This window comes from Rhizophagus irregularis, chromosome 17 (assembly GCF_026210795.1).
Source record: "Rhizophagus irregularis chromosome 17, complete sequence".
Taxonomy (NCBI): domain Eukaryota; kingdom Fungi; phylum Glomeromycota; class Glomeromycetes; order Glomerales; family Glomeraceae; genus Rhizophagus; species Rhizophagus irregularis.
Window position 1 is genome coordinate 1,266,899 of NC_089445.1, and position 16,588 is coordinate 1,283,486.

At 26.0% G+C, this 16,588-nt stretch overlaps 7 protein-coding genes across 7 annotated transcripts; 4 read left to right on the forward strand and 3 right to left on the reverse strand.

Annotated features, from left to right (window-relative positions):
* Positions 1-1,200: 1,200 nt before the first annotated feature.
* OCT59_009012 (uncharacterized protein) lies at positions 1,201-2,443 on the forward strand (the record flags this gene model as incomplete). The annotated part of the gene is made up of 2 exons (XM_025325822.1): positions 1,201-1,672; positions 1,758-2,443. The coding sequence occupies 2 exons, from the start codon at positions 1,201-1,203 to the stop codon at positions 2,441-2,443; spliced, it is 1,158 nt and encodes a 385-aa protein (XP_025179322.1).
* Positions 2,444-2,556: 113 nt separating this feature from the next.
* Positions 2,557-5,068, reverse strand: OCT59_009013 (uncharacterized protein; the record flags this gene model as incomplete). Its single annotated transcript, XM_025316952.2, has 6 exons — positions 2,557-3,082; positions 3,168-3,691; positions 3,760-3,915; positions 3,996-4,074; positions 4,215-4,771; positions 4,846-5,068. 6 exons carry the CDS (start codon positions 5,066-5,068, stop codon positions 2,672-2,674), a joined length of 1,950 nt encoding a protein of 649 aa, XP_025179321.1. The 3' UTR covers positions 2,557-2,671.
* Positions 5,069-6,830: 1,762 nt separating this feature from the next.
* Positions 6,831-7,803, forward strand: OCT59_009014 (uncharacterized protein; the record flags this gene model as incomplete). Its single annotated transcript, XM_025316950.2, has 2 exons — positions 6,831-7,096; positions 7,191-7,803. Exons 1-2 carry the CDS (start codon positions 7,029-7,031, stop codon positions 7,801-7,803), a joined length of 681 nt encoding a protein of 226 aa, XP_025179319.1. The 5' UTR covers positions 6,831-7,028.
* A 424-nt stretch (positions 7,804-8,227) lies between these two features.
* OCT59_009015 (uncharacterized protein) lies at positions 8,228-9,620 on the forward strand (the record flags this gene model as incomplete). The annotated part of the gene is made up of 4 exons (XM_025316949.2): positions 8,228-8,278; positions 8,356-8,396; positions 8,480-8,882; positions 8,955-9,620. 4 exons carry the CDS (start codon positions 8,228-8,230, stop codon positions 9,618-9,620), a joined length of 1,161 nt encoding a protein of 386 aa, XP_025179318.1.
* An 85-nt stretch (positions 9,621-9,705) lies between these two features.
* On the reverse strand, positions 9,706-11,610 carry OCT59_009016 (uncharacterized protein; the record flags this gene model as incomplete). Its single annotated transcript, XM_066133259.1, has 7 exons — positions 9,706-10,218; positions 10,291-10,499; positions 10,570-10,719; positions 10,811-10,898; positions 10,974-11,241; positions 11,322-11,338; positions 11,498-11,610. The coding sequence occupies 7 exons, from the start codon at positions 11,608-11,610 to the stop codon at positions 9,915-9,917; spliced, it is 1,149 nt and encodes a 382-aa protein (XP_065999716.1). The 3' UTR covers positions 9,706-9,914.
* Positions 11,611-12,275: 665 nt separating this feature from the next.
* Positions 12,276-14,717, forward strand: OCT59_009017 (uncharacterized protein). Its single transcript, XM_025316947.2, has 3 exons — positions 12,276-12,412; positions 12,483-14,232; positions 14,324-14,717. The coding sequence occupies exons 2-3, from the start codon at positions 12,603-12,605 to the stop codon at positions 14,332-14,334; spliced, it is 1,641 nt and encodes a 546-aa protein (XP_025179316.1). The 5' UTR covers positions 12,276-12,412; positions 12,483-12,602; the 3' UTR covers positions 14,335-14,717.
* Positions 14,718-14,734: 17 nt separating this feature from the next.
* Positions 14,735-16,483, reverse strand: OCT59_009018 (uncharacterized protein; the record flags this gene model as incomplete). Its single annotated transcript, XM_025316946.2, has 2 exons — positions 14,735-15,183; positions 15,268-16,483. 2 exons carry the CDS (start codon positions 16,481-16,483, stop codon positions 14,735-14,737), a joined length of 1,665 nt encoding a protein of 554 aa, XP_025179315.2.
* Between the last annotated feature and the right edge of the window lie 105 nt (positions 16,484-16,588).

Below are 16,588 nucleotides of genomic sequence, written 5' to 3' on the forward strand. Positions count from 1 at the left end.
AAGTACCAAAGTAAAAGTAATTATTTGATATTTTCAACATTTACACATATAAATTTTTGCTATTATTAATTAGATTTATTAATTAGATAAGTGAATTGAAACGAATACAAGTGATTGGAAGTTAACTAGTATAATTAATTGAGTAATTTCGCTCCTTGTTTAAGTATTGAATTCGAAGATAATCTATCTTTTAAAAAGTGGTTGAAATAAATTGTTTTATTTGCTATAGCTATTTTATTAGACAACAAATTGAATAATAAACTTAATTCTGGCCAGAATTAAGTTTTTGTTGATAAAAAGATGTATTTGCGAAATCAGAACTTATAGTAACCGCGACTTTAACGATTTTATTGTTATTTCCATTGGGTATCAATGAATAACTAAAATATTCACTGATGTCGTGGGCGCGTGGGCGTGAAATAACATGCTTATCTCAGACATATACATTGATGGATTTTGTAGATTTTATATTTTTTTATACTTTTTCTAGTAATTGAAAAAAAAAAATCCTCCGGTGTTATACAAAATACCGATTGGATAAAAATGAAAGTTTGGATTGGATAAACATTATTGATCATTCAAAAAAGTCATGTTAAGAGTAATAATGAAACCGTAATATATATATATAACAAGTACATTGTTTAATAATTGTTTTAATTTATACTGCCAAACAATAGTTTTTAATAGCGTAGTGTCGCATGGTTTAAATCATAATGTTATCGCCTGTTTCATAATCTCATAGTAGACTCCAATAATTTGCTAGTCTCAGTAATATAAAACAGTCACAGTAATGAAACAGACAATCTGTCTGTATGAACTTGTTCATAATAAAACGACACTGAATGATGATGACATATGATAGCATGCATATCAAATTTTAAAATCATTTTACAAGATAATCAAAAATGAATACTGTAAGTAGCTGATCCGATTTTTCCGAAGTACTAAAAAGAACAGAATAAGGATATCTTTTGTTGATGTTCACCATACTTGGTAAAGGGGATAGTAAATTTTTATATTAAAACTCTTTTTTTAAATTAATAATTTGGTATAAATCTCTCAAATAAGTAAACTTTATGGAAATACACGAGAACTTATAAAAAAAAAAAAAAAATCTTCGATTAGGATTATAATTGAACTTATCATAAAAAATTCCATTTACATTACGAAAAAAAAATATCATAAAAGAGTTTTTAAATTATGTGCTGTCAAAAAGCGAAATGGAAAAGAGAAATAGTTAATGATCATAAATTTGATTTTGTATGCGTAGAAGATTTTAAAGTGCATGATACATTTATAGGAATAAGATACTTAATATTATATTTAACAGTATTTAAAGTTGTATTAGTTTATGTAGCAGATTTATGGACAGCAGGAATTTTATTAATATTTGATAGTTGGAGTTCTTCTATAAAACCAACTATACCTTTTACTTACTCAAAATGGATTTATGTTGGATGTATTTTTATATCATTTTTATTATTAGCTTTGGATTGGAGAAAGGCTAAGGCTATTATAGCTTCAAGAGATATTAGTTACGCTTTTACTAGTACTATAACTTCTAGGTATTATGCTTTAAAAAGTTATTCTCATTTTTGTTTCTTTTATCGAATAAAAAGACAAAGTAAAATGGTTGATAAGATTGCTTTTTTCGTATTCTTTGCATTTAAAGGTAAAATTTATTTCTTTAACTAATTATTAATAATTTTAAAAAATCGATTTAAATTATTTTTTATATTTATTTTTTCTTTGTTTAGGTTGGAAAAGATTGATTTTTGCTGAAGCTCCTCGTCAGGCCATTAGCGCTATTACACTTTATCCAATTATTAAAACAAATATAACTAGAGATTGGATGAATTTAAGTGCATACGGTCATAATACAGTGGAAAGACTTGCAATGGCATTAATGGCGTTCACATTTTTATCTTTTGCGTTTTCAGCAACAAAATTAATTGTTGCTTTTATATTATATATTCCATTGTTATTTCATATTAGAGGAAATTTAAAAGAATATTGTTGTCATAAAATTGATAAAAGGATTGAAGGACTTCTTATAAAGAATTCTCGTAAACGTAGGATAAACCAAAGAAAAGCTGCTGCGAAAGGTGATCTTAGGAAGAAAAATAAGATAAAAGCAAATAATTCGAGACAACCTACTTTACCTAATGTAGAAAATAATACACTTACTCCACCATCAAATGTTCATCATAATTCAAGGTTTGCTGAACGTTTTGAACCAACTGCAATGGCATATAGACCTCCAAATCAAATACCTCCATATTTAAATGCATCACCTTTACCTCCACGGGCAATTCCTCAAGAATATTTATTTAATTCAAGGTTTCGTTCACCTGAATCTACTCAAGCTCGGTTCCAACCACCACCACTTACAAATCATGGTATCCCACCAGCACGATACGTTCCACAAAATGATTATTATTAAAAAGATATCATAAGATGATAAAAACAATGGAATTTATAGTTAATATGTTTTTAATATTTGTATTTAATTTAAATAAATTAACAATAGTAACTGAATTAAAACTTTAATAATAAAAAAAAAAATATGTATATATATACATATATAATATTTATTACTTTTGCACATTGATAATATTACAAAGAAATTTATACATAAATATTATAAATATTTAAATATATTAATTCATTATTACTTTTTTCCACTTTTACTCATCTTTAACTTTTTCATTTCTTGTTCCCAATTCTTCTGCATTTCTTTTAATTCTTCTTCTTCTTTAGTCAGTTTAGACAACCTTTTACTTAATAATGATACACCAAAAAATATAAGAACAACTCCTATTATAAATCCTACATATGTAATGGTTTTAAAATTACGAAATTCATCGTAATATATACCACCTCCTATAATATCAAATAAGCTCCAATTACAATAAAATATTGGTACTTGTAATAATGCATCATACTTTTTTAATCCCATATTAATCCAATATACTTGACCAATTGCTGTTAAAATAGTAATAAATAATATCGCCCACGATAATAAATCTTTAAATTGATTATCGTTTTGTGTAAATGAGACATTCAATAAATTAATAAGTGACTATCAAAAAAAAATATTGCGTTAAATTTATTATTAAAATAATTAAAAATTTTTTTTCAATTAATTTTTAAAAAATAATTATTACCTTTGCAAAAAGCGTAGTTATTGTAGCCATACTAGATGCCAATATAGCATAAGCAAGTGGCAAAAGAACTTTCTCTTTAATATTACGTTGTCTGACAACAGATCTCGTTGAACGTATCGTATCGATTGAACTTCGAGGAAAGGGTTTTATTTCTTCTTCAGTTAATATACTATCATCCTTATTATTATGCGCGACATCACTTCTTGTTTTTTTCGTTTCATCAATTGTTGATGATAAAGTGCGATTAATATCTTCCGTTAAAGTTTTATTATTTTCATCAATACTTATAGATAATCTATAATTAAATAGATTATGAATAGTAGGAATTGGAGTGTTTTCAGTTGCACTAAGTTCAGCAACAACAGCATTTGCTTTAGCAATTGCATCTTTATCTTTTTGAATTGCATTCTTTTCAACAATGCGTATAAAAGTATATAAAGAAAAAATGAAAACACCAATAACAGTAAGATAAATTATCGTTTGGGGTCGTTTAAATAATTCAATAAGAACACATAATTCATAATCTATTTTTAAAAAAAATATGATATTAATATTTGAATGGGAGCTAAAAAAAAATTATTTTATGACAAACCTTGTATAACAACTCCAGAAAATATTGTGATAATGACACTACCGATTATGATGATTATAACTCCAATACTATCCAACATTGTTAATCTTTGATTGTGGAGTATTGGAGCGATTAATAAATTAACAACCAAAGATACAACACCAAGTGGAGCGATGACTATTTTTATAGAAAAAAAATTAAATTAATTATATAAAAAAAAATAATGAATTGTAACCTAAATAAGAAAGGCAACTTACGCGATTGTGGAGCAAATTTCAGCGCGACGAAGGATAGAAAGCTTCCAATAACGTAAACTATAAAACCACATACCCAAAGCTAGAGAAAATAAATGAATGAATAAATAAATTTGCAAGTAGATAACGATATTATGATTGAGTTTATTTTTTTTATAAAAAACCATTTATTTTTTTCTCAATAATTTATATAACTAAAACAATCTCGCGCTTAAAACTTACTGGTGATACGATAATTTGCTTCCAGAACATGAATTTTTCCAATTTTTTATAAAGAGTAGAATGTTGTTTACTATGTGTGGAATTATTATCATCAGTCACTATTTGCTGTTTATTCTGATCGTAATTTGCCGCAGAATGACATTCCCGATCTAATTCTCGTTGATGTTTAGTAAAAGCATATTTCTGTACATTTAATCCAATATTTAAAGTTGCACTTCCTATTAAACATATTACAACCCCAATCCAAATATAATTCTTTTGATTTTTATTACCACACTTTTTACTATTAGTATCATCATAATAATTACAATTTGAATTACATGGGTCAACATCATTTGCTACAATTTCACATTCCATCCCATCATCAAGTCCAATACAACAAGTTGATTGATCTTCAATTTTAGGTATAGAAAAAATATCTTTTTGATCCCATGCTCTATCACATTTTGAAGCAAAATTACAATTTTTTGGACTACAAATATCTGAATCCAAAGAAATGTTACGTAAATGTGAATAATGATATGCTACACAATCTGTTACATCTCTACAATTTTGACCTATATATATAAAAAGAAAAGAATTAGAAGGACAAGGAACATAATAAAAAAAAAGACTTGAGAAAAATGCTTACCAGCAGCGACGACAAATTTACAACTATTATTTATACACATAAAATCACCAGATCTTATATTAGATGATGTTTCATTCTTTGGATTATTAACACAATCTGAATCTAAATTACATGAACGATTGTTAATTTGAGATTCATTAGTCGTTGACTGAGAAGAAATTAATAAGATATGTAATAATAAAAAAATTAAAATGAGGATGATGGATTTGTTAAATTTATACATTATAATATATCTATGAATTATATAAATGTACTTTTTTTATACATTTATTTTACTCGTTAAAAAATTATTGGTAAGAGAACTTTGGTTTATTATTATTACACCCCCAAGAAAAAGTCAAAAGGATTATTTTTCAATTCTTTTAACTTTCTTAACGTGATTTCGAAGATAATTTAGTATGAAAACAATTTAAAAAGGGTTGAAATTGCATTATAAAAAGAACTTAGAATATTATTACTCAAATGAGTTTCTTATTATAAATAAAAAATTACACGAAAATGTTATGTGATCTACGAAACTACAACAAATTTGTATACATAATGTATTATAATATATTCATTGATAAGACTAATAGAACTGAATATGCAACTGCTGCGTAGCTGTGAAAAAAAACATGAATTTTCTATTTATTAACTTATTCCATTTTTGGATGGAACATGAAATTTTTAAAAAATTAGTCATACAAATAAGTCTTTCAACTCGCTCTTTCGAGAATTCTATGATGGACATCCATTCAACTTTGTAACAAACAAAAATAAGATAACATAGCAGATAGTTGTAATCACCGGAAATTTAATAAATTAATACTCCGTGCACGTGAAAGATCATACATGCAATATTTTCTTTCTCCTCCCACGGAGACCGTTACACAATATCTCGATGTTTATTTATTTTATTATTTTATTAAAATTTATATATAATAAACCTAAATTTTTTTTTTCTTTAATATATCATTGACTTATCGTTCAGATTATTAAGGACTATAAATAACAAACCGGTAATTTTATCGTTACATTGTAAATTTGTAATGTACCAGACGATAATGGTCCACATTCTAATTGGATAAGGAAATATTTCACCCCATTCCAGATTAAAATTTGAAAGATTGTTTTTTTAACATGTGAAAATTTCGCCGATTTTATCTGAGAACGCGGTATTGGAAATTAATGATGTTATGGATAAAATTAAATCATAAGAGATTTAACGATCCTTCTTTATAAAGTTTTAATTTCGGTCAGTTCCGTAACTTCCGAAATTTACCCAAGTTGTCGAAAACTTTCTATATTTATTTTCTTTAATTAAATCTTTTTCTAAAAAACCATGTGCTTTGGCTTAATTACCTTTGTAAGTACTACCCTTGTAAGTATTACCTTTGTAAGTATTACCCTTGTTAGTATTACCTTTGTAAATATTACCTTTGTAAGTATTACCTTGTAAGTATTACCTTTGTAAGTATTACCCTGTAAGTATTTACTTTGTAGGTACAATGATTTTCAGTTTACGCGTACCGATTTTTGGATTTGTTGGATAAAGATCTAAAGGTTCCATGTAAGAGAAACATATAAATCATAAATATACATACCAGGAAATTAGGTTCGGTTTAGATCATGAATTGTTAAAATTCATATTACATATTTTTTTAAAAAAAAAACTGAGGAATAATACATTTAATATACTTAAAAAGAAGCTATATTATGTATTTCGATATGTCATAAGATGAAATGGACTTTCAATACTATTTACAATCATCGAAAGTATTAAATACAGTATATATATTCGATTAATTACTAATCGACATATTGTTATAATGCGGGTAAATCAAATTCCTTGTAGATTAGTTTGATCATTGATTCTCATTGTGATCATGATGTCATCGATGTTATTGTGGGTGAAACATTAAATAAAGTATATAATAAGACCGAAAAAAGATTAGTTTATATTTTTACTTTATAATTATACATTTTCCCTTTCCTTTTTTTTTAAAAAAAAAAATTTCTTTATTTCTGAACTCATTACGTTTTTAACTTACACGAATCGAACTTTTAATATTTGAGAAGTTTTACATATCTTAATTGTGTAACTGTTATTAAAAAAGTAAGCTTACTAATATCTTGCAAAATAAACTCCGAGAGTAAATAAAGACGATATTATAAAGTTGTGAATAAAAACACCAATAACATCGATGCAAACCGCTAATAGTCTTTTCAGAAATCCATTTAAATTGAATTGGCCGTTTAAGCCACGTAACGAGTTCGTATATTTTTTTATTTTAATATGCAAAATAAACTGTTTCATTTTATCGAAAAAAAAAACTTTAGTGCTTAGTGTTTTGTAAATTATATAGATGGCCTATAAGGGAAAGACGCAAGTCCTCGCTGAAACCTGTAATAACCATTCATAGCATTCCAGTTCGCGTATTGAAACAAATATTATGTTATGTGATTACAGATACCCCCATTTCATCACTTAGACAAGTATGTCGCGGTTGGAACACCACAATAAGTAACATAATAATTGATGAAATAACAAAGTGTTCTCCTGAATTAACACTTTTTATGAGATGTCAAACTAATTCAGGCGAAATAGTTAATATGGAACTTCCATTAGAACGAGGTGGCTTATCCAATAGATGCAAAGCTGAATTTTCCCCCCGAATAGATGACAAATTAGAGAAATATTTGTTTGTAGATAGTTATAAATTATTACAATTTTATTTATTTTATAAGATTGGAAAAAATGATTTCGTGAGAAAGGAAGAAATTGCAAGTTTTTCTATGAGATCTTTTAAGTTTGATGGGCCGATCGTTAAGGCTAATGGTGTAATAGAGTTGGATCTTGCTTTTCAATATATACCATACGAACCTTTAACTTTTAGAGTAAAACTTATTAGTTTTAGTCCAGTTTATTTGTTAAATCTGTTCAATATTAAGAACAAAAAAATTGATTATAAATGGTAACCCTTTTTTTTATTATAATTTGTAATTTTAATTTGTAATTTGTAATTTTTAATACTTCATATAACTTCATATATTTCCTCATTTTATAATACTTCATTCAATGCATTTTTGTTAAACCATATTTGGTCAAATTTGTGAGATTCAATCCATATTTGTTAAAACCATTAAAAGTAATTTATGTGATTTTCAAATAAACCTTATTGGTTGATGATCTTTATAAATTATGGGCTACGTTAAATGTTATTAATTATATATGAATCACTTTCTCTTTACATAATGACATCAGTACACCATTAATTTAAATAAATAATTATTTGCTAAAATGATTAATTTCCACTAACAAAAAGAGTGGTTTAATTATGTTCTAATACTGTATACTGTATATCAAAAAAAATTATTATTATTATTATTCTTTAATAAAGAAATGAATAGCAATTCTGAATATTGGAAGAATAATGACCTTGGTGAGACTCTTGTAAGTATCATAAATATTGAATTTTTTAAAAAATTATAAAATTATTATAAAACGAGTGATTTTTTTTTTTATTATAGGACGAAAGATTCTTGTATATTTTGTGTAGCGATTATGAAAGGTAATAATTAAATAGTATAAAATTTATAATAAAATCGATCTTTTAATAAAAAATCTTTAAATAATACTTCAATTTTGATTAAGATATGAGGATATAGTTATAATTGATAAATTAAATAGAGAAGTTGATAGTAAATTTTATAAAGAACGGTTAGATTCATTATTAAAAACGAAAGAATCTCAATTAGAAAAATTGATTCAAATTCATTCCAATGAAATTGTTGAACATCGAAAAACCTTTTATGAAAGTATAGATTTGAATTACGCGAATAGAAAATATTCAACTATTAATACTTTATCCTCTATGATATTACATCCTGAAGTTGAGAAAATTTTGTTAAATGGAAGATTAATGAATCCTTCTCAACATGGTATTACTGATCAAAGACAAGGAAAGATTGGAACAATGGAAGATGTTACAAATGCTATTAAAAGAAAACTTGCTATTAATGATGATGAACCTATAATTGGGCGAGATGAATTATATGTAAGTTTTTTTATTCTAAAGATTGTTCTTCTAAATAATATATTCATTATTTATTTAATTTTTTTTTTAAAGAGACAATATTATGTCGAACTTGCCCAAATTAAGGAACGCCAAGAAAAAGAACTTCGAGATTTTTTGGTATTTTATAAGAGAGAGCAGGAATATTTTGAAGAATGTTTGATTAAAGTTAAGAAACAAGAAGAAGTTACCTTACGTACTGTTTCATCTAATAATAACATCACGAATAATATCATTCTCGAAACTACGAAATTTCGAGCAGAATATAACAAGAGACCTAATGAATATGTTGACAAGAACATCCCTTCGGATAACCTTAAGAAGTCAAAGGTCACTTTTGTTACTTTGAATTCAGATCAAAGTTCTTCTTCAAGTATTCATGAAACAACTTTAAGCGAACGTTCTTTTGATTCAGATAATACTATCAGTTATTCTACAAGTGATAATTTTACATCAGTTCCACCATCATATGAGAGTAATGCAAATCAACAAGAATCTAATACTGTTTCATGTAAACAACAAACTTCAACGCACCCTTCTTTTAATATTTTGCCATCTAATCCAACTGAAAATAATTTGTTGAATATTTTAAATCCTGGTGCAATTCAAATTTTAAACATGCTCGGAAGTAAATTTCAACAACAGAATAACGTAAATATGGATGAAGTACTAAAATGTGCGGAAAAGTTGATTAAAAATGACGATCAAGGAGATTCTTAATAATGGAAAAATATTAATAATAATTTGTAGTATTTGGCTACTTTTTAATTGTAACTTTAGGCTGACAATATATACATAAAATATGTAAGAATGTATAAAAACTTCTATATATTTTTATTTTAGCAATAAAATACAGCAGTTAATGTGTTACAAATTGAATGCAAATTGGAAATATTGAAAAAATTGAAAAAAAAATTGAAAAAATTAAATAATCTGCAAAATTTTCTATAGCAATTCATTGGATGCAACTAGCAATCCAAGAATTATTTTAATCTAATATATATAACGTCTCTTTCATATATTTTTCTTATCCTCCTCTATCAATATGTCATTTTTCTTTAATGTTGATGCATCAACAGAAACATCTTCTTTCTTTTTTAACATATTACTTGAAGAATTCTTATTACTCCCGAAAGAATATAGCAAAGTACCAAAAAATACTAATAAACCTCCAATGGCCATTCCAATATGGAAATCATTATCAAATAACCAAACTGAAATTACTAATGAAGTGAATTTTCGTAAATTTAATACTAAATTTAAGGTTAATGCTGTTGCTATAGAATTTAATCTATGTACACCTCCAACGCAAAAATATCTAAGAAAATTGTTAACATTAATTAGTGATTATTAATAAATATAAATAATTCACAGGTATAATATAACTTACTGAGTTAGTATATTCATGATGAGATAAGCCCATGATCTTGGAACCGTACAAGTTTTAAACACACTATTCATTCCACTTGATAGATAAATATTGATAGGAGATACATTAAATATCTCATCTAACGTTAATGGAATCGATTGATTAAATTCTAGAATCTGACCTTTGATATCTGAATAAAATATCAAGAAAAGTGGAAGTGCTAAAAAATGCTTTATAAAAATATACAAATAATGTTAATAATTATTATAATATTTAATAAATCTTCCCCTGAATACTTACTGTGTAAAATAACCCTTCACGCCAATTACTTCCATATTTTACGTAAGTCACTTCTTGATAAAGACCCATAAAACTGGATAATACTAACGCAATAGAAAGAAGAGTGATACCGATCACATAATCTGTCATACTTCCAGAATTTTCTCCTTCCTAATTATTTCAGGAAGAATTTTTTTTTTCAGATTTTAATCATCTTATCAAAAGTAAAGAGTAAAAATATTTTGTTTGAAGTTTTGTGTACCTTGGTATTTGTCTTTGCGGAACTTATTGTTGCACAGATAACTCCCATTGTGACCATCACTACTGCTATTACTTGTTTAATTGAATATCTAATTAATTAATTAAAAATTTACTAAGTTGGTTCTTTTTTTCTTTTCCAAAATAAACATTTTGCATTTACTTACCTTTTTCCAATAGCCCAACCTAATATCAAACTAACAATTAATCCTCCACTACGAAATATAATATGCAAAGGAACAGAAATATTGTATCCTAATGCAATGTTATTTAACACTGATACTGTAAAAAATAGAAGTACCATAAAGAACCATCTATGGGCTGGTACTGTACGTTTTTTTAAACGTGGAAATGGTGATGAGGATGGAAATTCTAGATTATGAAATAATCCCTCACATGATATGAATAAAAATTGAGCAAGTGTGAACAAATTTCCTAATTGGATTAAAAATTATCAATTAACCAATTTGGTAAAGAAAGAGTTGAAAATTCATTAATTAAATTTTGATTATTACCACTTTTTGGAGACACACTATATTTATTGAAGACACGTGAAATAAAAAAAAAGAATTTGAGTGAATAAGGGGAAAAAATACATCTATTTCATCAAAATAAAGCATTTATTTTTTTTACAAGTTAAAATCTAGATAAAAGAAAGGTGGTTGTCAATATAAAATCTTTTTAATCTTACCCAACTAACAATTCCAAAGCAATAACATTACTGCAACAGCCTCCAAAAATATAACTTCCGATTATAATCAAATTTGTAAATGACGAATTAAGTATCGTATCTATTATTGACATATTTTCTATTGTTATTCGATAAAAAAAACAATTTGTACGAATAATGAGATAAATTTGATTGTTTTTTTTTCAAAAGAATAAAAGTAAAAATTAAAACAAAAGGAATTTTTTTTGTATTTTTTACATTGAGGCGGAAAATCATTTATATATAAAGTGGATCGGAATTGTTTCGGATCGGCAAAATACCGGAACGCAACCGGCTTTTAAGTATGGTATTAAATTAAAGCCACGTTGCCGTAAAATTTTCCACGGTCCGGACCTATTAATAGTATTCTCGTCGGTTAGGAGTTAACTGATGACTAAATGAGTGAAGACTGCATACTCTGTGCATAGAAAATTCAACTGTTGTACAAGAAAGACGTCGTTGAATGAAGTTGAGAAAAATATTGTTATGCATGTAGATTATACACAATACTATTGATTAAAATATATTGTTTCATTTATCACGAGATTCAGAAATTATAATGGCAATTCATATTCTATTATAAATAAATACATTTTGTTGTCATTTTTTAGAACTTGTTTATAATTAATAACCGTGGTATTGACCGTGCGTTTTTGCAGACGTCAAAAAATTTTTCACACTCTTTCTTAATTAATTATTATTATATATATAAAAATAATACATAAAGTTACAGAATAATTTTTTTTTAGACTTTTGATTTTTTTTTTTAAACTTTTTCAAACCCTCCGAGTGTTTCAAAAAGCTCTCGTTAAAAAAAAGTTAACTTATTATATCACTATTTTAGCATAATACACTTTTCTTAGGAGGAATTCGTAAGCTCACTTTTCTATAAAACTGGTAAGAAGTTATTTAAATGTTAAGTGACAAAAAGAAAAAACTTGTATTTTTAACACAAAAATTTCTTTAGGTAACAGACTCCACGGTTTTTTGTTTACCAAACCAATCTGGACTGGCTTCTTGGAATTTGGTTTCTGGAGTTGAATTCTTTACAGTCTACAACTTATTAAAAGAATTGTAGTTATTAACTATGAGTTATTTTTTGACGACGCAAACCGGTTTTTCAACTGTACCCTTAGATTGTCTTCAAGAAATATTTCAATATCTTGAAAATGACATTAAATCACTTTACCATTGTATGTTTGTAAATCGTGCTTGGTGTAGAATTATTATTTCTTTATTATGGCGCCGTCCTTTTGAGTATTCCGGACCCAAATCAACAAGAAGATATTCTGAATTAGTTCGTACATATATAACTTGCCTTCCTAACAATTCAAAGAAGAAAATATATGAAACGGGATACAATATACATCTACACCCGAGACCTTTGTTTCCTTATCATAAATATTTGAGAGAATTGGATTGTGAAAAATTAGATGAAGCTGTTGAGGAATGGATTAATAGGTTCGGATTAGAAGAATATCGTCCAGAAGATCCAGAAGAAATAGTATATACGCAGCTACTTAAATTACTTTTGAGTTGTTGTGAAGGTCTATGGAGTTTGAGATTGAGTCGACATTGTGACAAATATTATTTTCCTCCTGCTGCAACATTCAATCGTATTAAATATACTCTCACCAATCTTCGTAAATTTGAATTTTGTGTTGATTTGGATTGTTTGACCGAGAGGGGATTAGATAATCTTTACGAATTTTTAAAGAAATTATCTAATATCTCTAATAATCTTGAGTATATCAATATTGAGATGGCAGAGGATAGAGAATTCCTTTCAGGTGATGGTTTACGAAAATTAATTAAATCTCAGAAAAATCTTGCATTTTTCCGTTATGACCAATTACAATTAAAACCAGATATTGAGGAAACTAAAGAATTTGTCAAGGCTTTATCGCATAATGCGAGTACATTAAAGAACATTGAATTTGATTATCTACCATTTAATGTACAATGTCTTAGTTCTTTAAAAAAATTCAATAATTTAGAGTGTATGCAATTTGCTTATTGTTATGAAGAAAACATTTCAGATGAGATTGAAGAGATTGTAGAACATTCTCCTTCTCAACTAAAAGTTAAAAAACTAATATTTCATAGTGGAATACTCACCTCGGTAACGCTGGAAATTCTTCGTTTAGTAAATACAAGCGTAAGGGAGTTAACGGTGAATAATGTTGTTCCGGGTCTATTCGAACATATTTACGAACATTGTCCAAATATAATGTATTTGGCTACTATAATATCACAGAAAACTGTTGAATCACTCGAATATTTATCAACAAGTAAAATTGAACATTTAATGTTAAAAACTTTAGATGATAATAAGGATACATGTCTAGACATAAAAGATTTTCAACAAATAGGAAAAAATCTTTCACTTAATTTATATCATCTTTCACTTGATTTTAACGTTAGCGTTGAAGAATTGTTATTTTTATTGAGAGAATGTCGATCACCCTTGGAAAGTTTATGTTTGAAATTTGATGATGATTCAAACAAAGACGAATATCTTAAAGTTGTAATAGAATTTGCCAGAAAAGATGATTCCTTTAAGGAGATCAGATTTTCCTTGGATAGTAAAAAGTTTAAGGATATAAAAGCAGAAGATATTTTTTCAAAAGATATTTTGGCGGAAGCTAAGTTACTTATACCTAATATCTTACGAGAAACACAAGAACCTTTTACTCGTATTAATTTAAATTCTGAAGGTTTGTATAGAATTTTATTAATTTTATTTGTAATGATTGTTTTCAATTTCTAAATTTCTTTTCTAATTTAATTAATTTATTTATTTTCTAGCCTCATTATAAAATAAAATATTCCCCGGAATTAAAATATTAAATTAATTTATTCAAGTTAATAATATAATGATAATTATAATAATAATAATATAATTTATTTTATTTATTTTATTTGTAGATAGTTTATAGAATAATAATATTGTATTTATTTTTTGCGTGTATGGATGGGCAATAAATATCGCACATTAAATGTGCAGTAATGTTATATATTTATATTTATTATTTTTTTTATTTATCGTTCATTTTTTTTTATTTTTTTCTAAGAAAACATTTATATCTGTAAAATAATATATATCAATAATCCTGTTTTTCACTTCCTATTTGTAAATGTGTTTTTTTTTAATAATTGATAAGATACAGTTATTACTAATTATTAAAAAATGATGTCTTACACGTACTCTCGTTATATTTATTTTATTTTTTCAATTTTACCATGAAATTCGTAAGGTAGCAAAGGAACATTTCTAACATAAACGCCTTTTCCATCAGGACTCCAAATATCAAATATAGCAGTTTCACCAATTTTAACACCACCTATACTACACCAACCAACACCACTCCAAACTACATCTAAAATGCTAATTTTTTTTGTATTCATATATAGTTTTTCATTACTAACCACCTTTAAATTTTTTATACTTTTAATTATTTCGGGAAATTTTTTAAGACGTTCTATTGATCCTATTGGAGGTTTTAAAAAATGATCTTCTTCATAAAAAGATAATTGTTTGTAAAATTCATCTGCCTTTTCTATTGACGTTATATGTGAATCTAATCCTGAGAATACTGTTATACGAATTGGATTTTTACCCATTTTATAATCTATTCTACCTAATCCACCAAACAACAATGATTTTCCTAAAATAATAATTTTTTATAAGTTATCGAATTTGATTAAAAAAAAATGTATAATTAATTAATAATGATTTTGTTTCACCTAACCTGGCTTAAATATATAGGTAAAAGGACGAATATTCCTTTGAGGAGTAATCATTTTTATTTCTTCTTGATCTAAAAAATGAAATAATTGATTTTCATTAACAATTCCAGGGGTATCAAATAAAAATCTACGATCCCCTTGATTATTATTATTGTTGTTGTTGAATGATATTCCTTTAATATTTTTACCAAAAGTATCACCAAAAATATTCAAAGGTAAACCCAACATATTAATAGTAGTACCAGGAATATGAGAAGAAGTAACTTCATATTTTCTTCCATTATGAACATAAGTTCTTAAAAAACTATTAATTAATTCAGATTTACCAACATTAGTATTACCTATCAAATAAATATTATCATTATAATTCTTAATTTTTGATATTTCATTACATAAATCTTTAATTAACCAATTCTTTTTTGCACTACATAAAAAAATATCATGTATATTTCTTAATCCATTTTCAGAACAATGATTTTTTAACCAAATCTTAATCATATTTTCATCAAAATTTTTTGGTAATAAATCAATCTTATTTGCTATTAATATATTTGGATTATTTTTTCCTATTAAATTATCTAAATTTTTTATTAAACTACCAGGAAAATCAATTATATCTATTATTGTTAATATTATTGAATTTTTTTTTTGTAAAAAGTTAAGGAATGATTTATCCATTGTTAAAGTTTCTTGCCACAATGATGATGATGATGATGATGATGACGATGATGGTGATGATGATGTTGTTGTTAATTTATTATGATATTTTAAATTATAACATCTTTGACAAAATATTCTTTCTTCTGTTTTTTTTCGTGTAGACGTTGAAGAATATTCAAAAGGATACATTAACCTCTTTATATCTTCTGGTAATTTATTTATTGCATCATCAATTTCTTGTTTACTCATCTTTTTGGCATTACTCCTCTCATTACTTTTTTTATCTGTAGAAGAAGAAGGTTTTATTAAATATCCAGGTTTTAAGGAATCTTCGGTTTGAAATTTTGCTCCACATCCTGGACAATAATCTCTATCTTCAATTGTAGAAGTTGATACAACTGATGTCAATTGTTTAGTTGATAAATTATTTAAAATTGATGTTGAACAAAAATATCTTTTCCGTATAAAATGATTAAAATGATATGAATTATTTAATTTAGGATAGAAATGCTTTTTATAAAAACATTTTGAACGAAAAATTCTTTTTACAAGGTTCATTTTTTTTTTTTTTTTGATAATCAGGAAAAAAAGCTACTCTTAACCAATCAAGAAATTGAATGTTTTGTGTAACATTAAAGCAATATATTTAAATTTTTTTTTATT